Raw genomic sequence first — 22,114 nt, forward strand, 5'->3', positions numbered from 1 at the left:
ATCTCCTTTAACCCATTCTGATGAATTTGTTCCATTTATCTCTTCTCTTAATAAATGATTAGGGTGAAAGAATTTTCCAAACTATTGTGTTGTGTTATTGTGGTTGGATTGAAGCTTCTCCCCATTCAAACGACACCAACCCCTTCTTCGTAATATCATTGCATTTTGATCGTGGTGTTGCATATATGAGTTAATTCTAATTCCTCTTACGTTAATCTGTGTGTCCAAGTCGATCATAACATATCTGGTTTCATTTTTGCACAAAAAGTGATGCTGAGATGGAATTGTAGCTTATTACTGATTGAAATTTATATAATTTTATGGATTTCACGATGATAAATTCCACTCTTGACTTTTTTTAGTTTATAAAATTTTAACTAATAACATAGATTGTATTAAAAATACATGCATAAATTAAATATATGTTTTGAAGAGTTTTTTTTTTTTTGGTAAGGTAGATATTTAGGGAGAAGAAATGACATTTCAATATAAGATAACAAAAACTTTTAGTTCAAAAAACACTTACAAAAGTGCTTTCTACGGACCAAAAGGCGCAAAAGGCTTTGTCTTGACAATGTATTGGGCCTGGGCGTGACTGGTCCAAATACAGAAACACCATGCGCGGTTGCGTTTGCATCTTCTCTCTCTCTCTCCAATTTCCCTGTCACAAACACAGATTCACTCCAAAACTGAACGCTATAGAAAATGTTCAAAAAGTACGCTCACTCGCTCTACAAAATATATCTGCTAAATCACCCTTCATAGATTCTGATGTCATTCAACACTTGTTTCTATTCTTTTTCTCATTTTAGTTTCTTCATGTTGTTATTTTCCCGGGTTCTGTTGGCAATTGCAGTAATGATGGTGGTGATACTGCCACAAACCCTAAAACATTTATTGAACTTTGTATCGGAAACTCTAATGCCTTCTTTTTCTTGCATCACCTTTTCCCCCAATCACTCGATAATTCCATGGAGATATATGTGCTGCATCATGCACACTCTATATTTCGTGGTATCATTATAATTTTAATTTTTCAATATTTATCTTTAGATTTACATGTCAGTTTCTTCCAGATTTTCAGGTGAAGATGTATCTGCACAGAACCAAGTGAAGGCATCTGTTCAACGAAAAATACGGCAAAGTATTGCTGAAGAGGTGATATCATAATTGGGCTTTACCCTTTGATGTGAATAACAACTTTCGTTATTGTTTACTGATTGGTTTTTTGTTGCCTGTGACACTAACCTCACCCATTAACTCCACTGCAGTATCCGGGTCTTGAACCTGTGTTGGATGATATACTTCCCAAGAAGTCCCCTCTAATAGTTGCTAAATGGTTTGATTGTGGTTTTTTTTTTGTTTTTTTCTTTTTGCGTGCATTTTGCTGTGTCATAACTTTTATGGTTTCTAACTGGTTCTTTTTCCTCCTTGTTCTTGTAGTCAGAACCATCTCAATCTGGTTCTTGTGAACAACGTGCCACTGTTTTTCAGTGTCCGTGATGGACCATACATGCCCACCTTGCGTCTTCTCCATCTATGTAAAGTTTATAGTTCTTGCATATTTTTACTTGTCTAATATATTTTGCCGGTTTTTAAGGTGTATTTTGAATGCATAGTGCATACCTTTTATATGATGCACAATAAACTATTGTAGGATGCAGCTGACTTTGGGTCTAACCCATATGATGAAAATGATATTGAAATGCATTATATGGAAAATTGTAGTTGCTTATTTTTTTTTGTAGATCCAAATATAATGAAAAAGTTACAAGTTGACCGTGGTGCAATTAGATTTGTCTTGGCGGGTGCAAACATAATGTGTCCTGGTCTTACATCTCCTGGGGGTGTTTTGGATGAGGAAGTAGGGGCAGAATGTCCTGTGGTACTGTCATTATATTCTTCTTAATGATTATAATGCACAAATTTTCTAGTGACTTTATATTAACTTTCATCTCATCATGTATTTATCTGATTTCAGGCCATCATGGCTGAAGGAAAACAGCATGCTCTTGCTATTGGCTTTACAAAAATGTCAGCAAAAGACATGTAAGAAACTTGCATTATCTCATCTTTTGACTGGACAGGAATGTTGAATGAAATAAATATGAATTTTTTCACTAATAAGCAGAGACTCTGTCAGATATTCCTTCTTTTATTATTTTGTTCTCTGCCTAACATTCATAAAAATGCAAGTAAGGGTGTGGTTGGGTCAGGTTGGATTGACTGGAAAATGAGACCAAACTGATTAAAAAGCTTTAGTTTGTGTCAGTTCGGACTTGGCAAATTTTTAAGGACAAACCAACTTAATCAGAACTCAGGTTGGTTCATGTATGATCATGGGGTTGGCACATTTTAAAATAAATATTGTAACAATAAAAATTAGGAAAGAAATAAGATCTGCAGATTGCAGCATACAACAAAGTCGCCCCTTAGCACAATACCCTCATCTGCTGTAGACGAACACCAACAAGCATCCCCGTTGCTGTTCCCCATGCACTGTCATCAACTGTGCCATACAACCAAAACTACTCTTCTTTTAGATGCACCTGATCACAAGCCTGAGACAGCTGCATTTCAAGCTCCTCACACTCAGTACCATCCAGCTTGTAACCTTACAAAACAACTCAGCAATGCTGCTCTCTGCTTTTAATAGAAGCCATGCATTCCAACATACTACACAAACCCCTGCTGCTCTACCTCCATAGCTCCCCATGACCCCATCAAGTCACCAACACCTGCTCATCCAAATGAACCACTCACTATCAATGTGATGTGAGGTTTGAGCTATGAAGATTGCTAGGTGACTCTGGTATTTGTTTGCATATTACACAACTCTCCCATTAATGATCTTGGGGTGGAATATTAAGGCATGAAGTTTGTAGCGTGCAACTATGATAGAACTGGTATAATATCAGTCTTTATTAACTATGATTGAACTGGTGTTTGTTTCACATCATGTTCTTTCATTCCTGGGAATATGAGGGTGGAAATACATATTCTCATGTTTGTTAGGTTATAAAAATATATTCCCAGGTATGTTGTATTCCATTAAAGTTACATCTTCACATTTCAAGCAGATTCTCTATTCCCATGAGGAGGGGGTGGGTATCTCACAAGTGGGAATGGAAGTTATTTTCTACAATAATTACCTATTCTGACTACATTCTACTATTTCTTTTTTCACTTTCACTTTTTCAATTAAATAAAATTTAATTTTTCCTAAAACTTCTAAATACAAACCAAACATGTCTATGGAATAACATTCCTAGGCATAATATTCCCAGGAATCACATTTCCGGGAATGCAAAATTATACCGGGATACACACTCCCTAAGGAGAAGCCCCTAGGAGGCAATAGATTTCTGATATTTATACTCTCGAGAGGTCTGAATCCACTCCTTAAACTGTTTTCTCAATCACAAAAGTCCCACTAAACCATGTAGAGTTATTCCTATTTGTAGGCAGCTACTGCTCTACAATTTATAATCGAAACCCAGCACCCTTAATGGGCCTAATTCTGCAGGAACATCCCCCTTCTTTCTAACATTAACTTGCTTGATCATGGGTCTGCTATCAAACTAGCACCAGCTCAACTGAAAATTTAACAATGTACCTTGAAGGCTTAAATCTGGTACATTGCTTTACTGCCAATAATATCAAAGTTGCTTGCATCAATGCCATAGCATTTGGTTTTTATTAAAGAATTAAAACTTAATGCTGATGTGGAAATAAAGAGAACTTATGATTTGCATAGTTTAACTTTCCTTGGTTGATTCTTTTGCTCAAGAAGTTTAAATATTTCTGTTGTTTCAGAAAAGCAATCAATAAGGGCATTGGGGTTGACAACTTGCATTATCTCAATGATGGTCTTTGGAAGGTATGGTTGATATATGCATTCCTTCTTGTTTGTATCACTATTAAGATACAAGTATACGTAGTGCTCATATTTTTGTTCTTTGATGTAGTACCTGGAATAAATACCTTAACTTTTACTTTTCTCTTTCTTTTGTTGATATGAATGATAACCCTTTGGCTTTTTTGAACGTTGAAGACCAATTCCACCCAGTGCTTCATAATATATTTTCTTCTGATTTCTAATATATTGTCATTTTTGCTATACTACATTGTAGATGGAGAAGCTTGATTAAAGATGTCGTGGAAGCTTCAGTGCTTACTAATGATTGATGAATTCCTGTGTTTCTGGACCTTGATCCAGATCTTAGGAATCGTATGTGAACTTGTGGATTTGTTTTGTTATACCATGTAAACAGTGAAGAAATGAATTTTGTTGCATAGAGTGCTCTCTTTTAGTAACTATGTAGATTTCATGTAACATGGAATACACACTCTGCGTGTTGACAAATACGAAGTTTTGCTTATTTTTGGACTCCAATTGAATGTTGGAACCATGCACGGAAGTTTATTTAAACTTGATTATGCCATTAGATCTGGTTTCATACCACAGAATTATCTTTAGACCTTAAACACTCTGCGTGTTTGATTGGGGGAAAAATTGGACGTTGAAAAAAATTGCATTTATTAGGAATATTTTTCACTTTCTTATTTTCCTCTTATTCATTTTCACTGTAATCATGCGTTTTCTTACATGGCTCGGTCTAGAAAAAACATCATCTTCCATGGTTGTTCAAGAGTGAAGAAACAGTTTTATCATCCTACACTTTTGATAGTTCGATAATTAGGTTTAAATATACTTTATTTTCCCTGAGTTTTGTAAATTTTTTGGTCCCTCTTTTTAAAATCTACATACCAGTGCTCCAAAAAATTTGTCATTCACAAATGAGCCATGAATTACAATGTCGTTTGATCTTGCTATCTACTTACGTGGATGTCAACATGGAGTTAAAATTACATGTCATCAAAGGTGGCCAGTGCAACAGGTTCACATCAATGATTAACATAGCGTGGAATATTTGTTAGTGGCGATTTATTTCATTTTTCATGTAACACTCTATGATATTAGGATGTCATCTAGTTTAATTTAATCTTCTTATTTTTAAAAGATTTAATTTAATCTCTTAATTTATTTATTAGGTTTAATTTGGTTGTTTTATTTTTAAAAGATTCAATTAAATTCTTTATTTTAAAATGTCGGAAGTGGATGAAAGGTAATGCGCCATCCATGGTTTTATTCAACTGTTTGTTTGTTCAATGATAGGAAATGACGTCAATTTAGAGGACCACAATTATCGCCAATTTTTTGTTTCCATGTGGATTAAGGGTTCGGTGCTCGTTGGAAAGCTTTGACTTTTTTGTCTTTAGGATCACATTTGTGTACTGTGCTTTCTCTTTTTGTTTGTAGCGAATAGGGACGTGTTTGTCTAGGATCTTGACAGAGTATAGAAACGGAAAACTGGCTGCAATTACTATTGAAGTATTTAAATGTTAAGCACTTTCGAAAATTAAATCCTGGAAGGTAACGCGAATGGCTTCTCACGTTAAAGGGACCTCTATCCTTCCTTGATCAATTTGCTATACAGATAGATAGCAAAGGAAATTATCTGAAGACATAACTTTTCCATAAATTTTAACCCACCAAACTTAAAGTAGCCCAATAATGAGATCTTAGTAGAGAAATATTAGTAATACATTTTCTAGCACACTCTTTTTGATGCAGTCTCTGATATTGGTTGGAATTGTTGAAAAGGGTGTGTTACAAAGTGTATTGCTAGCACTCCTCATCCTAGAATGATTAATGCACTGGGCAACCTTTAACTACAATGCCTTTTTCAGTAGGACAAGTAGCCAAGGGGCACCCTTCAGGGTTATTCCCCCACCAGTTAAGCATAATGTTGTTATTGTTCAAAGCAAGAAACAGCAAGATTGTCATAAAGGCAGTTCCAGCATCAAGACCACCAGACAACACATAATTGCAGCGCTTCCACCATTCTTGTCGATATCTATATGCAACGTACCCTGAGAGAAAGCCAACCAGTAACCAACTAGTGAAGTTAACGGCGGTTGCAGGCGGCATCATTGATGTTGCACCCAACAACACAGGCATGTGAATTAGAGTTATCCATCTTTGCCCTGGAAATGCCTTGTGAGCAAGCCAAACTAGAAAGGGTGCAATAGCTCCACCAAAGAAGAACAAGTTCACTTTGGCATATTCACCAAGGTCTCCAAAGATTCTGCGCGGTCCAAGAAGACCCCATATAACTGATGCATCAAAGAACACATTGTCCATTGGGCAAGTCCAAGGGCTATCAGGATCCAACATGGTAGTATCACAAAGGTGAGGGATGGTTCTCATCAACCACCATGCTGTTATTGTGTATATAAATACTGATAAGATTGTTCCTACCACCTACATACAATGCAAGACAATATGCAACCAGATTTAGTAGTTTCTTTAAATAAGAACTCCTAATATGTGCAATTCATATAGTTTACATTTAAAATGACAAGAATCAAAACTTACCTGTGCCATGAACATTGTCCTTGGTGGAATCTTCATATAATGTCCAAGTTTGAAGTCTTGCAAAAAGCTCAGTGCTTGAACCATGCTGATGTAGCCATACACCTTAAAGCACATATTAGCCACAGGGCGCTCTGGATACATGTAACCAATTATGTATTCTGTTATGATGTTTAAACCGGGTTGCTGTTAAGAAAAAAGAGATGAGGTCTTAGAGAATTTTCTCCTTAACACCAATGTAAAATTAGCAAGCTCACTAGCTCAGTAATCGAATTGTTAAGATACCTGATTTGTAGTAGCATTTATTATACCGATTGGAAGAGTGAAGAAAATGGAAATTGCACAAGCTAGCAATACACCCCACCATGGTAACTGGAGTGATTCGTTGTAGTACTCACAAATAAATATAATAAGAGCTATGTTCGCTGCTAGAATGATGTAAAACCACCACATGGGGACTGATTTGTACCTTCTCATAAGTCTTGTGTGTATGTCAATTTTTTTACTGTTTCCGAAGGCCCTTTTACTTTGCATCAATATTTCCCTGCACAAGGCATATGTAAGTGTTTATGAAATTCAAGTTTCGAAAGACCCAACATATTTTCGCAAATAAAAATTGGAATAGGGTGTGGAGATTGTTCAGACTTTCGTATTAAGTAATACTTGAATTATACTTTCCTCTTCACTACAAACAGAACTCATTAAAACAAGTATATGGAGATTCAGTTATGAGCAGAACAAGTTTTTGCAGTAAAGGGAACATATAACATGTTTTTGGATAAAAACAAGCTTGAAGTTTAAGGTGTTTAATGTAAGAAATTCAGAATGATTTGAGAGTTTCATAAATATTTATGAAGCTCTTGAATCATTCTGAATTTATAGGTTTAATTGCATTTTTGCTTCTCCTATTATCATCATTTCACAAATTCAATCCCTCTATTTTTTTTCATAAACTTGATCCTCGCTATTTTAATTGTACAACTTTTATCTATTTGTTAACTTGACATCCAATATTTAACCGAAATGCTAATGTGACACTCTATTACACTGTCATGCCAGTATTTTTGTTAAAACATTGGATGTAAGTTAGCGAATAAACCAAAGTAATTAAGCGTAATATCTAACATCCTAGCACGTGTCATTTAATTTTGATGATAAAATCAGATGATCTACATAGTGGCTACCTTCCATGAAAGAGCAGAACATGCACAACTGTAGCCGAAAGTGCTGCGAATCCAAGGCCATATGTCATTGCAAAGAATGTGCTGAGATGCACAGGCCCGTTGATTGAATAAGCTTGCCGATCGAGATGGAATTCAGAGTTGACAATAGTCGAAATGTCATACAGTGAACCATTTCCCATGAACAGCTTGCTTGAAAATATTGGAAAAGTCTTGGCCTCATAGGCATTAGACCAGTAAGCAATTGGTGTCATCACATACATAACAAGGAAAAACCCAACAGCAATGTTAGCAGTAGCAAACCAGGGGCTAGCTAGTGGACTGCCGAGGTAAGAAGAAATGGTAGACCAATCAATTCCAAATGCTGCAATTCCAAGACCCCTCAAGCCAGAACCAAGTTGTTGGACTAGGATAGACTTGGGGGCAAGCCAACACATCCAAGAGAAAGATGTCAACATTGAAAACAGATAGCCAGGAAACACATAGTAAGCCAAGCCCAAGACCAAGGCAAGGAGGAAAAATTGGGTACGTGTTGTGCCTCCTTTAGGCCTTTTGCTTTTCTCATGTAGAGCACTGCATCAATGTACTGGATCAGCATAGTTGCATTCTTTAAAAAAACTACTGATTAATACATTAGTTAAATGGAAATTACCTGAATAATGAAACCTGGACCAGATTAGAAGGCCACCACATTTCCCCTGGCTCAACCAGAAATTTCCGGAACAGTCCTGCCCAACCAAACCCCAGCACCTAAAATTGAATAACAAAGCATCACATGAGACAATATCCTATAGTAAGTATAGTTCTCAGATGAGTTAACTACAAGAATTAATACCATAACAAAAAAAGAAATAGCATTTTTAGCTAATAGCAACAATCTTTGCCACATACTCTTGGGATTAATAATATCACAATCATTATTGAGTATCCCTTACTAAATAGGAAAATACTAAACACACCCCTAATTTCTCTTCATTTCACATCACATCATTTGTCATATCTATCAATTTATATCTCTTCCTTTATTTATTTTTCCTCTCTATCTCTCTTTCTTCCATCTATACACCCCAAAAGTGGGGTGTAGGAGTATCATTGCTCTACTAAATAATACCTGGACAAATATGAAACAGCAGATTTATTAGGACAGGTCACAGGACTGAATAATAATATTGATTAAAATTTCAAATATTTGTATCTAGTGAAAATATCAAGAATCATATAATCTAGACTGATGATCCTTGAGCAAAGTTGTAAGAAAGTAATATGACCAAGTAAAACAAACCTACACCTTTCAAACTTCGTTAAGACTCTTAGTAAAAAGTAAATGATTTCTGATAAAGGCTTTCCATTTTTTATGGTACAACTTCTAGAAAAAAGGTGGGGGATTCAAATCTCACAATATATTTGCCCCTTTTCATCCTCTCTCACACGGCAGGGCTCCTAAGGAATTTTTCAGTGTCAACCTCCCTCCAATAAAAAATAAACTACAATAATTATATGGTTATAAATTCCTAAAGAACCTTGTAATTAACTCGAAGCACAAAGTAAATATGTTTTTGTTATAAAAAAAATGTTCCCAAAATTGTCATAATTTTAATAAGATTGCATAGATTCATGTCCTATGGATTCTGAGTGTGTCTGCATCAAGTCAATAAATATAAAAGTTATTGAAGCACAAGTTGTGTAGGCATAAACTAAACGAGAAAGAGACAGAGTACAGAGACATGGGTTAATATGGATGAAAGAGAACCTGAGTAGTTAACATGACTAATAAGGCAGGGAGGAAATCGAGCCTTCTTTTATACATGAGCTTCACCGCACTCAAAATATGAGTAGCATACACAGTTCCAGCACCAGAATTTGCAAAGATGGTTATCAGAACATGCTCTTTGATATTGAACGGTCCACGGTTGAGTGAGAACTCAAACCTTGTATCCTTGAAGAACACACGCGTTGGCAGAGTCCTTGCCAGGAAGTGGCCAATAGGAACAACAGCAATCTGTGCAGAAATTGAGGTTACAATCAAAGGCTGTGTTCTGTACCAAAAGAACTGATTCACAAAGGACAATAACACGCACGAAAGAACCCCAAGAACCCACATTCTGAACGTTAGAAGCTGCATGGTGGGGTCATCTGTTTTAGGGACGGTGAGTTCAACTTGTTTCACTGGACACTCTTCTTCACTCTCAGCAATGTTGTTGTTCTCTTTCTCTAAGTCTGATCCACCCTCAAAAGTGGAAGCCATGGTAGAAGAGTATGTTTTTTCCTGAAACACAAAGAAGGTGTTAAAAGTCAAATCTCATCTACATGTAATTTGTGACAGCGTGATATGAAATAGTATATGCAATACAAGACGGTGAGGAGTCTTTGTAGGCACCAAAAGACTCATAAATTCACAATCATTCCTAAGTTGTGTATGTATTCTTTACTGCATCCATAATACTTTGATTAATGATATAATTAACTTTAAATTTTTATTCACTGAAATAAGAAATTACCATTATTAAATACCAAATATGATTCACAAATAATTTTATTCTTCTTGAGTTTAATTTTTGATACATGCTTATAAAGAAATATATATTGAAACTGATCAATTCCTTATAGATAAATCTTAATAACTTGTCAATAAATACTTGATGCATAAAAAAAAGTATGATTATTAAATAAAATTGTTGTCACAGACAATAAGCCAACTCTATTTGAACAATTTTGCTAATCATCAGTGTATTTAAATTAAGTTCTAAATTTTTGTAACTATTTTTTTATTTTAAAAAAATCACATTATTTATTTTATTTAATATTTCTATCTCTGGTCTTTTTTTCTCTCATAAAGTATATAAATCGGTGTGTAAAATTAATATACAATACAAGCACTATGATCCTATTTTAGAGGCAATTCCAAAATTCTAAATGTAACGTGACAGTCTTTAAAACACAATTGCCCTACATAAGTGTGACTTCAAAAATTACAAAACACACATTAAAGATAAAGAAATACAGTATATACTACTTGTGCACTACTCTTTATCATTAAAACAATGAAGAGTAAAGACAAAATTGTGGAAATTTACACCTTGATTTGAATTATGTACATAAATACTCTAAATAAATTAAAATCATTTTTAAAAATGTGATTTAATTTTAATTAATTAAAAAATTATCAAAAGAGAAAATTTAATTGACAATATATCAATTAATTTATTCTTATATTATAAATTAAAATACATAATTTGAGAAGTATGAATCTCAATTTTCCCACTCTTAATTAAATATTGATAATGTTCTTGTTTTCTACTTTAAATTTAAAAATATTTATTTATTCTAAATTTAATTGTATAAATAATATTTATTCCAAATAGACTAAAATAACACTTTCAATCGAAAAACAAAACACATAAAACATATTAAATACGAGTGTTTAGATGAGTTGTTTAAAGTTACGCAATATTTTTTTCAAATTTTTTCACTAGAGTAAATGATTAGACAATGTAATGCTTAATTGAGTTGCTTAATTAATTCGCATTAATAAAAAAAATTAATTTTTAATTACAAAATTTAATATGACGTAGGTTAAATACTTACACTCTAAGAATTTTAATATTAAAGTTAGTTTTTGTGTAAATTCTTTAAAATCATGTGGCATTATATGCCCCCACAAATTCAAGATAAGCATTGTTGAACAAGAAATAAGACTAAGCAAAACTAGCCGCACCGAAAGAACATTGGTAGACCAGACCCAACTTAATAATTGCAAAATGGAAATTAAACCATCCACTTCTGGACTAACCTCAACCCTACCACCCAGGCAAGAGAAGTATCATATTAATCATATAGATACCATTTTATAATTTTATTCCTGTTACATTATCCATTTTATCTGATTTTTTCTTTTATAATAAATTATATAAGTTTATTATAAAAATATTTTAATGATAGGAATGTGTAGAGTAAGTTGTAAAATCAAAAGAAAAAGGAAACACTCAAAAGGACGTCCACTTCAAGCCACGCCCTATTGATGTGAAATTGTGAATCAATCTCCCACTTTCCCACTACTGAAGTTGACACCAACAGATACGACAACTTTGACCTCTGCACTTAAACATACTATTTTTTCACCTTTTTTCTTCTTCATAGAGTTAAATTACAGGTTTCATTTAGCTTCTGTATTAATTATTTTTTATAAAAAAAATCTTAGTTATTACTCATTTCTCTAAATTTAATAAATAACAAGTAGAATACATGAATATTTTAGACTTTGATTTCTATTAAGAGTATTTTGAAATTTTTATTTTATCTTTTGAGTTGATCAGAGTTTGAATTCACTCCTTAAACACCAACAATCAAGACACTAATTAATTAGTAATTACTCATAATTAACAATATAGACCGTCCAGCAAACAAGGATTACTATGACAACACATTCGTTAAAACAATTATTGTATTAATATTCACATTTATCATCTCATAATTGGTTATCCACGCGAATAAATCTCTCTGGACCTACCTTCTAGCTTGTTCTTAGTAGTATCTCCTACCCAAAACTCTCAAATCAATGACATTTAATTTGGCAACGTGATTGAGTGTAAAACAAGTTTTTGTTACAATGCTGGGAAGCTTCAAAATGTTGTATACGAATTATAAGATAAATTTAATAATCAACAAATTCTGTTTTAGAAAAAGAAAGATCCAAAAGTTTTTGTAAATCTCATTTTGCCCCAAAATTCCATTTGCAACAATAAAGTAAGCATGCACCAAGTAATCTCCTTATTTAATTTGCTAGCTGAACATACTGAGAATGATTTACAATATGTAAAGTTCATGTAGAATTGGATTTGGCAAGTGCCTAAATCCAAATATATGGTTTTTTTTTCCCTTTCCACATCCCTAAAAATATTATTTGATTTTAATTCATTCTTAAGATAAAACAAAAATTTATGTCATCCAAAAAAACTAAACACTGAAACCGATCGGGTATAAAATGGTTACAAATTTAAGAAAATATAAGATAGGTTCAGTGGTTAAAAAAATATAAATTTAAGTCCTCCTATTAATAAAAATCAACAAACTTATAATTAAAATTGAGCCATAAAAAAAATGATTAGAAACACTTGGTTTGACAAAAGACTTGGCATTTGGTAGCTTCCAATATTGAGTGAGTGTGATGTGTGAATGTTGATTATTGTAGGCGAGTCACATGGGTTGCAAGTTGGTTTCATTTTTCTCTTTCCATTTGATTATAGTAGGCACGGGGGTGGTTGCATCTGGTTTTCTGTATAAGAATTAAATAGCAGCCACTTTGTAAGCATTTATTGGAAGTCTAATTTGTTCAAGTTGATCACATTATGCACATATTGGTGAGTAGCCTCAATTGTAATTTGAAATATTTTCCTAAGCTGCCTTTTTGGGCATATTATTTAGCAATCAAAATGATTTATTCTAAGACAATTTCTCTTTGTTTCACTCTTAAAGTATCTATAACGTATGGTTGTTTATGCTTAAAAATAAAATGTATTGCTTAATAAAAATTGTCGTTAAAATATTTGATGTGACATTTCTTATAAAAAAAATCAACAGAAAAAATGAGAAAGAATAAATTAAACACTTATTCTAATAATTTTAGTATTAAAGTAGATTTTTATGTAAAAAGTTAAAATTTATATGACAAGACCCACAAATAAGTTATTTAAGTAACAATGCAAGTTACATTCTGCGGTTAACATCTCCTCAAATAAATAAATAAAATTAATACGAGACGCGTATAATCTCATCAATTTAATCTTTTAAAAATTTATTTGTAATTTTTACTTATGGAGATTGGAATACTTTAAATCTCATCCACATTAAATCCAAGGGAAAAATAAGCTGAACAGTACATACTTATTCCTTGGAATTATTTACCCGTAAAACATAACTAAGATAACTTTTTTGCCAAAAGAACATGCTTCGCGGTTATTTTATTTTCTTACACGCATTATGATTATGCATATTACCCATGTTGGTAGTTCTTACATCAATCATATTATTAATAAAATGAATAAATGATCAGAATCAAATAAAAGTAAAATTTTTATATTTTCTTACAAATCTTCATAATACTTTATGAACAAAATATTAAAAGAAAATATAAATACCTTTAATTTCTTGAAAAAATTTAATATTCAATAAGTTTTAGCTAATAAATAAGAGTTATGTAAGAAAATTTTAGAATTATTTTAATCAAATACCATCCCATCAATTCCACAAGTTTATGTTTAATTTCCAAAATATCAAGTAGCAATAAAGGTTAATCTGAGCCAATCCACCCACCTTCGTGCCATCAAACCATCATCTATAGTTTCAATTGCTGGAAGCTTAAAAAGAAGTCATACAGGAATGGGGAGTTCAAAAGAAAAGAGACCAAATCAGCATTACCTCTCCTAAATTATATATCACTATTCCAAATGAGCATCCGATAAATAATAATGACTTAATTATGTTTTTAATTTCTAAAATTTAGGATAAATTTGGTTTTGTCCCTTAAATTAAAAAATAATTATTCTAATTCATTATTTTTTTATATAAAAAATACATTTTTAATCATTGAAATTATACATTCATGAAAGTGGTGATGTGACACTTAAAAGTGGACCGTCTCAAATGCTGGCAGCGTTACCTTATCACTTCCCATAATAACTAATAATGTATTTTTAAAAAAAAAAATAAAAAACAAAAAATATAATTAAGCCGATAATAATTATCATAGAGCACATGATAATTGTAAGTAATATTCACACTCTAAGAAATATAAAATATCGCTCATTCGTTGCTGTTCCAAGCAAATATCATGCATATGCCTATTCTTGCTATGCATAACCCATAACCAACTAACCAACCAATTGCATGTTCTTGTTGGGTAAACTATGGAACTGCAACTTGTTACTAACAGGTAAACGTGGCTCAACATGAATGACTTGCAACTAACTGCCAAATGCCAATTTCCTGTCAACAACAATTCATTCCATGTCACAGAGACTGCAAAAACATAGGACTCTTATTCTCAAAGACTGTCAGCAACTACAAGCAATAGAAATTCCATAAAACCTCTTGCCAGTTACTTCCGGAGCAGCATGAAAACATAGCAATATACACCCTTTGCCAACTAGCCATTCTGTACTCTAGGTAGGTGTTTTGGCATGGCAAGGACACATGAAAACAAGATGAAATCTTATTTGTTGTTTAGTTTTTATTGTCAGTTTACATATTTTACTAATAAAAATGACAATATATCATTTTTTTAGAAACAATAAATCTTATAGTGTTCAGTGTTCACCTTGTTATCCCTTTTTAAGATTTCACAAAAAAAAAATGTAAAAACAACTTAGTTATTTAGTATTATTTTTGCTTTTAAATACAAAACGTGAAATGAAAATAAGATAAGATTTTAATCATTATATATTAAAATGTAGAAGAAAAAAATACGCTAATAGCTCGCTTTAGTAACACAGCAAAATAGAGCAACAATCTGGCCGCTACAAAGTTTGCATGGTAGTGCTTTCGAATAGCTGCCGTCGCAATAGCAGTCGCTGAAAGATAGCAATTCTAGCAATGCTAAAATGAGGCATTTGGAAAATCTCATTTCACTTTATTTTTCCTTTCGAATTTGAGTCGTTTGAGAGGAGGGGTTGGGGAACCAAATTATATCAACCCCTTTTTCCTTTTCAGAACTTCAGAAAACCCTAGTTGGCCACACTTCTCTCTTGTGCAACGCTCACCTTCAACATCTGTAGCGTTTCTCATTGAAAATATCGGAAGACAAGATCAATAATAGGAATCGCAAATTTTTCATCCAACAAAAACGAAACCGTGGGAGCCATTTTATTCACTAAATGGGTTAAGTTTCTATTCTATTTGCTTCCTTTAAAGCAGCACTAGCAACCGTGGCATGTAACAGGAGTAAACCCAACATACGACCAAAAACAAAACTCAGTCCAATCCAAAATCCGGGACTTTTTTTCTCCTCTGAAGGCCACAACTAGGAAACCTTAGTGTCATTGATGGGAAAGCTTTAGGCAGTGCTCAATATGAACACTTGCTTTAGTGCAAGTGAAAATAGGCACAAGTGACATCTAACCATATTAATGACTAAAACCAACAACGATGAAATTCAAAGAGAAATGCCTTCACACATGGCACAGGCCACATCCACTTCAAATTGACAGGATAACTTGGAGTGGACACACAATAAATTAAATATATGTAATAACTAACACCGTTCAGATCATATTATTCTCATTACTAATCTGCTATGATTAGCAGGTCATTACTATCAGGTTTCTAATCAAAGATCGGGCTAACCTTGGTTACTTCTGATACTTCATGTTCCAGAAACGCAACCCACCAAATAATCATATGCATAAACCCAACACTAACAACTCAAAAAACAAATCTACGAACCAAAAGCCATATACTATAATATGAGAATCATGCTTTGACAAATGGCTAAAATTCGTTGTAAAATGAAAGATATTAATTAGAAAATCAAATATACTTCCTTTCGTATTAAAACTATAAACTAAAAAAAAACCATGTTAAGCTGAAAAATAAGTAATGAGGGCAAAAAATGCAGGTAAGATAGTTTTGGGACAAAGCAAGAATGAGTGCACCAATATTTGTCTAATTATAGTAATCTAGTAAAATTAACTATTAACAACATTTAATATCTAAAAGGTTCACTTTAAATTAGAAACATGCATGGAGAACATGCTTCTTATTATTAGATATATATTCTAAAGAGCTTTGAACACCTTCGAAAAATAATTTGTTTCGAACAAGACAATATAATTTATCCTAAATAAATTAGACAATTTTCTCAAACATGCACAATCTGAATCTCTAGCGAGCACTCCCCACAGGAATACCACAAAGTTCGACTTGGTCCTAATGAAAGAAACTGTAATTCTCGACTGCAACACTGGTCACTTGCCTCTCAAAATCATAACCTCGCCAACGTGAGTGAATCCTACATGGAATTGCCGTTTCACGATTCAGCACGATTAACTGTTTATATTGAAGCTTTTATTCAGCACCCAACTACCATTAATAACGGCGTGAGCGTATCGTAATAATAGCATTAATCACCTGTAGAGTGCATAATTCAACGCTTGCCACGATGCACGCCACCTGACCTTGCACCAGGATAGCGAGCAAATTGAAACCTTAAATTGACAGAGTTGCGGTCAAGCTCATCAAATTTGTAACCTGCAAAATTAACGTTCATTGTTTTACGCTGAACAACTCTAGCAACGTTCTGAATGGCGGAATAGGGTGTCAACAGGAAGATGATATAAGACGTGTTATATCTTACCTCAGCTTAGGACATAACAAACCTGAAATGCATCTAAAAACGTCCAAACCAATATCCAAGATAGGTGAAAATGTGTTCCTCACTCTTACCAAAAGGGTCAAACTAGCTACTTAAAATATGGAAGAGAAGGAAGGGTGAGTAATCTTCAGTGAGTCTTCATCGTTGGACTGTCTCTGCCGTTGGGCATTCAATGAAACGTAGAATATTTCACGCATATATCCTACTCTAGTTTAAGTATCTATGCAGCAGAACAAAAAAAATTGTTACATGCAACTCACGATCCTACAAGTGGGATAAGGCGTTGTTGTTGTTGTAAACTCACGATCCTACAGTGCTGGGTAGATGGAAGAACAAATGAATGTAGTAATTCTCCTAAACCAAGAGAGCATATTTCATCAAACAGGTCCTTAGCCATCAATATTCCACGCAACCAAGATGAATTCCTCAAAACTAGGAAGAAGACTGCCTCCATAACATGGAAATGTCAAAATGGATGGTATTCATAATCTAGGGCCCTCAATCTTTCAACCAGAAATGATAAAATATGGGTGTCAGCTTTATCATTGAGCATGACAAAGATGGTGAGGAGTGGATAAAATTCATTATAATGACATTTACATAAAGCAATCTGTTACCTTTCCAAGCTTGAGTATCATTTTCATCAGAGCCAAACCAGCTCCATCCCCCCATAAAAAGTGTGGTAGATAAGAAATATATAGCATAGGGTTAAATAAATGCTGCTTTTTAGTTATCCCGAACACCACTAAGTAGTACTCTACTCTAGTATTCCACACTCTTATACAGATGCTTACTTAATGCCCTTGCAATAAATCCTTAATCCATTTACCACTGAGCATGTTTCAGGCAGCACTCACATCCTAAACCCAGCCCTACCTCATCAGATTACGTGTTTTATCTCTTACCCAAAACCAATCCTGAATATACTATCTGGGAGCAGCCGACACTCGAGGCATGGACATTGAGGAATGCAAAATAATAAAAAAGTCAAATATACAGATTGTTCTTGCCAACTGAATGTTCGCGACATTGCAAAAATAGTTCTATAGCAATTTCCCTATATTCATCACACTTAAGGGAATAAAGACAAGGAACACAGGATTTTCCAAGACATACATGAGGATGTCATTTCAAGCATAAAAGAATAGGAGACCTTACCCTGCAATGCTTCCATGGCAGTTGCTGCATGAGCAGGACTCAAAAAATCGACAAAACAAAGTACTAGTGGATCACCCCCAGGCTGCACGAAATCCAAGTCAAAAGTCCATCAATTTAAATATTTTTTTTCCTTTTTAATTAAACTCAGGACATGTTTGGTTAATCGTCCAAAAAGTACTTTTGCGTGCAGAACATACTTTTGGAGAGTAAAGTCAGTTTCTTGACATGTTTGATTATCCTCAAAAGTATGTTTGCACGGTAAAATTTTGCTTGGAAACTCAGTTTTGTAAAAGCAAGACTTCTGTTGTTTTTTCAAACTTTAATCCTAAGTCTAAACATACACTTACTTGTCTCGATTCCTTGCTAACAAGTCTGACTTCTTTGTAGCCAACAAAAGGTCGAAAAATATCTGTACCTCCAAGTTAAGGAGGACAAAGCTACAATGAAAAGGATTTGACTACCCTAAAGTGAGATGTGAAAAATGAGAGCCTATCTACTGTGGTTTTAAAGTGGGTTATGTTTACAAAATGCTTTATTTCAAATCAACGGTAGATTTCTCACTTTACACATCTCAATTTAAAATATTTAAATCCCGATGAAAATCATTAAACTAAGAGGAACCAGATGACAGATGAAAGGATACGAGCTACTTCCCGTCTTGTACAGTTGGGAGGCAAGCCCTCCACAAACAGTGTACTGGTAGCATCAGGTGGAAGAGAATGGTCAGTCCTTCCACTACTTAATCCCAGCATTTTGTCTTTTGCATTTGTTCCTCTGTCTATTCCCCCAATATTTGCAACATGTGAATCATCAATAGCACGATTGGGAATTCTCCCACTAATGGTTCTAGTAGACTGTCCCGAACCATATGATGAAACTTGCTGAAAAATATACAAATTTTCATCCTTAAACATATGGGTCTATTTGACACACCAGATGCATCTTGTGATAAAACCAGACTAAATAAGATGTGCAACCCAGTGAAATAAATTATTCCATCACTTGCAGTGTAACTGGATAGGATATTAGAACATGGTAGACTTCACAATTTTGGGATCCTTAGATTAAAGTAGGACACAACACAACAATATATTATTCATCCTAAAAATGTATCTAAGAAAAAAAAACTTTTAATTTTCCCCCTATTCCCTCCAAATCTCCCCATGAGAAATTTGGAGCTGAAACATAATTTATTTGTTTTTTATCTATCAGTTTAAGCATTAAAAATCAACGCAGCCAGATCTCAAACGTATCCTAAACACGCACAAGTAAATACATCCTAGTTACCTACAAATCCAACATGCCAATAAGAACCAAAAAATAGCTAATACCGCACTACGGAGGTAACGCTCATAAGATGCATCAAGGGATTCAGTATCTCTAATTACTCGGAGCCCTCCTCTATCATCGTCATGGGGAAAGTAACCGGGCAAGTCGTGAACGCCAGAAACATCTTCAAAATTAAACAATACTTTAAATTAATGAGAATGTAAAGATGGTAATAACAAGGTAGCAAAGAATCATTTTAATGAGGATTATGAAACAAAGAAGAGGAAAATTAGTATATCAAAATATAAGCCTAACATTAAGACTATGAATTTGAAACAGAATGGCTTTGTTATTGAAAATTATATATCCTTGAATAAGTTAGATTCACCAGCAAATTAGACAGACCTACCAAAAAGAGTAAGATCATGGACCCCAAATCCAGGCTTAGGGAAGCACATGGTGGCAAGTTTGGTAAATAAAATGAAAACATCCTTTCCAAAAACTCTTGAAAAAATAGCAAGGGGGCATCATCCCTTTTCATGCCCTGCACCCGGCAGTCTATTTCTAGTTTTAAGTCCACTGCATTCATATTTGATAAAATGATTGTGATAACCAACAATTTCAGCACCTCAATCGGTTTGCAGTTTGTCTTGTGGTGGTTTCAATTATAATATGTTGAAACATTCATGGTGGCAATGTGTCTTGTGCACTTAAAACTTATAGACTACCGTGTATGGATAATGGCATATGGCACCGAAATATTCCTTATAAAGATGTCACACTATATATTTATTCGATTGCCTGATAATGTCATTCTATAGTTAGATTTCAATTGATAAAACAGATAGGGCTAGCTTTAAAGCCACATAAAATGCAAACAAGACTCCCAACGAATGCTGTTAAAATTAAGGAATGGGTAAAAAAATAAGAAGTGAAAAACAAGATTGTAATGCTTTGAACTTTGAAACCATGATTTTGATAAAAGTAAAGCCTGCACAAGAAAAGAACATCATAAAATTGAGCGGAGATATAAGGTTGGTCGGTTGGGAAGGGGGGCTTAAGGGAGGAGGGGGGAGAGGTTGCAGGTTCGAATCCTCCACTGACATTTCTATCAAAAACTAACAATCTAACATTTGCCGATAAAAAAAACAAAATCATAAAATTGAGCATCACACGGAACATCCAAAAATGGGCTACCCAGTCTAAAAGGCATACAGATAAGCTTGTACTAGCATAAACCTCGGCAGAATCCCATAGCAACAAACAATTAGGCACTTAGACAAACAGGAACACAGAATTATTCATTAATAATGGAAGTGTGTACGTTATAAAACAAACTTTGGTTCAGCGCACAATTAGAATTTTCGAAGACACGTGGCATACAATCTATCCAACAGAAAAAGGAACAAGCCTTGTGTTTGACGTGTCGTGCGAGAAAACTAATTCTCAGGCAGAATTCAAATTGGAAGGGAGAAAGATGAGTAAAAGCTTTGAATCGAGATTTGGAGAGTGAATATAATAAGCTAGCGAGGGAGGAGTTCCGGAATAGAAAAGTAAATTGTGAGGGGGAGATGAAAACCCTAACTAAAATGAAGGGAAGGCATATACCGTAGTCGGAACGAGAGCGCTTGCCGGCGATGGAAGAGGGGGCCTGCCGGGATTCGGCGGCGTATCTCCAATAAGCGTCAGACATGAGGATGCCGATTGATTGATGAATGAGACTGTGGTTGCAGAAGAAAAGCACTTAATTCCCAGAAACGCCACACGACACGAAACAACTTCAAAGTCTCTCTCTGCTCAACCAATCTTGATTTTCAATTTTGTCTCCCTCTACACCTTACGCAGTTATTCCCCTTCCTTTCTTTTCTGTCTTTTAAGGCGTAATTATTTATTATGTTCCATTATTATTATTTCATATGTTCAATTTTATTTAATTTGACCTCTTAATTTTTAGAACGGTCTCAACTAACATGTTTTTTTTTTTTTACACAATTGATAATCACTTTTGTTTTTTTAACTAAAGATGATTCGGGTTTTAAATATCAGAATTCTTGATTATAAAATAAATTATGTTAAAAGAACAATATTTAATTTATGTATGTATATCTACTGTCTTTAACGAAAATTAAAATAAGATGATTTTGTACAAATATTAAGTTCTAAAATATCATTTAGACACTTTATTTTTAAAATTCATACAATTTGATTTATTTGATCCAATTGTAATCTCTAATACGGTGTGGGGTCAATTTAGACATCCTATTGTATGAATTGCTTTAGATGTAACATTTTTCTTTCATTTACAGTACTTGTATTGAATGCAGTAAAAAAAAGTATACTTGTATTGAATGAAATGTGAAAAGATATTAAGAGGCCTTTGGTACAAAGGAAAATAAAGTAAATGAATATATGTGTTTAGTTAAAGAGAAAAGGAAATTAAATATAAAGAAATAAAAATTAAATTTAAGAAAATAGATAGAGAGAAGAATAAAAATTTGTAAAAAAGTAGAGTGAAAAAAACACTAGTAAGCTTTACCTTATTCCGACTCTTATTTCATTAATCAAAGTATCAAACAATCAACTTTATTTTCACTTATTTTCACTCTTGCTCCTATTTGCATGCTACCCAACAGGTTATAAATTGAAGAGTAATTTCATCGAACGTACTTATGCTTTCTTCAAATTAAAAGTATTTAATATTTT

At 33.6% G+C, this 22,114-nt stretch overlaps 3 protein-coding genes across 6 annotated transcripts; 1 reads left to right on the forward strand and 2 right to left on the reverse strand.

The window, feature by feature from the left end:
* Positions 1 to 571: 571 nt before the first annotated feature.
* LOC114410268 (malignant T-cell-amplified sequence 1 homolog) lies at positions 572 to 4,448 on the forward strand. The gene is made up of 8 exons (XM_028374137.1): positions 572 to 716; positions 1,077 to 1,158; positions 1,272 to 1,339; positions 1,444 to 1,541; positions 1,749 to 1,885; positions 1,982 to 2,049; positions 3,817 to 3,880; positions 4,134 to 4,448. The coding sequence occupies exons 1-8, from the start codon at positions 706 to 708 to the stop codon at positions 4,149 to 4,151; spliced, it is 546 nt and encodes a 181-aa protein (XP_028229938.1). The 5' UTR covers positions 572 to 705; the 3' UTR covers positions 4,152 to 4,448.
* Positions 4,449 to 5,363: 915 nt separating this feature from the next.
* Positions 5,364 to 9,973, reverse strand: LOC114410267 (oligopeptide transporter 9-like). Of its 2 annotated transcripts, XM_028374136.1 has the most exons (7): positions 9,720 to 9,847; positions 9,371 to 9,619; positions 8,273 to 8,370; positions 7,624 to 8,193; positions 6,725 to 6,983; positions 6,443 to 6,625; positions 5,364 to 6,328 (listed from the first exon to the last, which is right to left on the reverse strand). In XM_028374136.1, exons 2-7 carry the CDS (start codon positions 9,425 to 9,427, stop codon positions 5,714 to 5,716), a joined length of 1,782 nt encoding a protein of 593 aa, XP_028229937.1. In that variant the 5' UTR covers positions 9,428 to 9,619; positions 9,720 to 9,847; the 3' UTR covers positions 5,364 to 5,713. The 2 variants fall into 2 exon arrangements, with proteins under 2 accessions (XP_028229937.1, XP_028229935.1); XM_028374134.1 differs by having other exon boundaries at positions 9,371 to 9,973.
* A 4,344-nt stretch (positions 9,974 to 14,317) lies between these two features.
* LOC114410269 (RNA-binding protein 1-like) lies at positions 14,318 to 21,278 on the reverse strand. 3 transcript variants are annotated; one of them, XM_028374140.1, is made up of 7 exons: positions 21,020 to 21,276; positions 19,474 to 19,595; positions 18,786 to 19,023; positions 18,490 to 18,551; positions 18,143 to 18,224; positions 16,741 to 16,860; positions 16,261 to 16,659 (listed from the first exon to the last, which is right to left on the reverse strand). In XM_028374140.1, the coding sequence occupies exons 1-6, from the start codon at positions 21,102 to 21,104 to the stop codon at positions 16,757 to 16,759; spliced, it is 693 nt and encodes a 230-aa protein (XP_028229941.1). In that variant the 5' UTR covers positions 21,105 to 21,276; the 3' UTR covers positions 16,261 to 16,659; positions 16,741 to 16,756. The 3 variants fall into 3 exon arrangements, with proteins under 3 accessions (XP_028229939.1, XP_028229941.1, XP_028229940.1); XM_028374139.1 differs by having other exon boundaries at positions 16,320 to 16,621; XM_028374138.1 differs by lacking the exons at positions 16,261 to 16,659; positions 16,741 to 16,860 and adding an exon at positions 14,318 to 14,601 and having other exon boundaries at positions 21,020 to 21,278.
* Positions 21,279 to 22,114: the final 836 nt, after the last annotated feature.

The sequence above is a fragment of the Glycine soja genome, chromosome 4 (genome assembly GCF_004193775.1).
Source record: "Glycine soja cultivar W05 chromosome 4, ASM419377v2, whole genome shotgun sequence".
NCBI lineage: Eukaryota > Viridiplantae > Streptophyta > Magnoliopsida > Fabales > Fabaceae > Glycine > Glycine soja.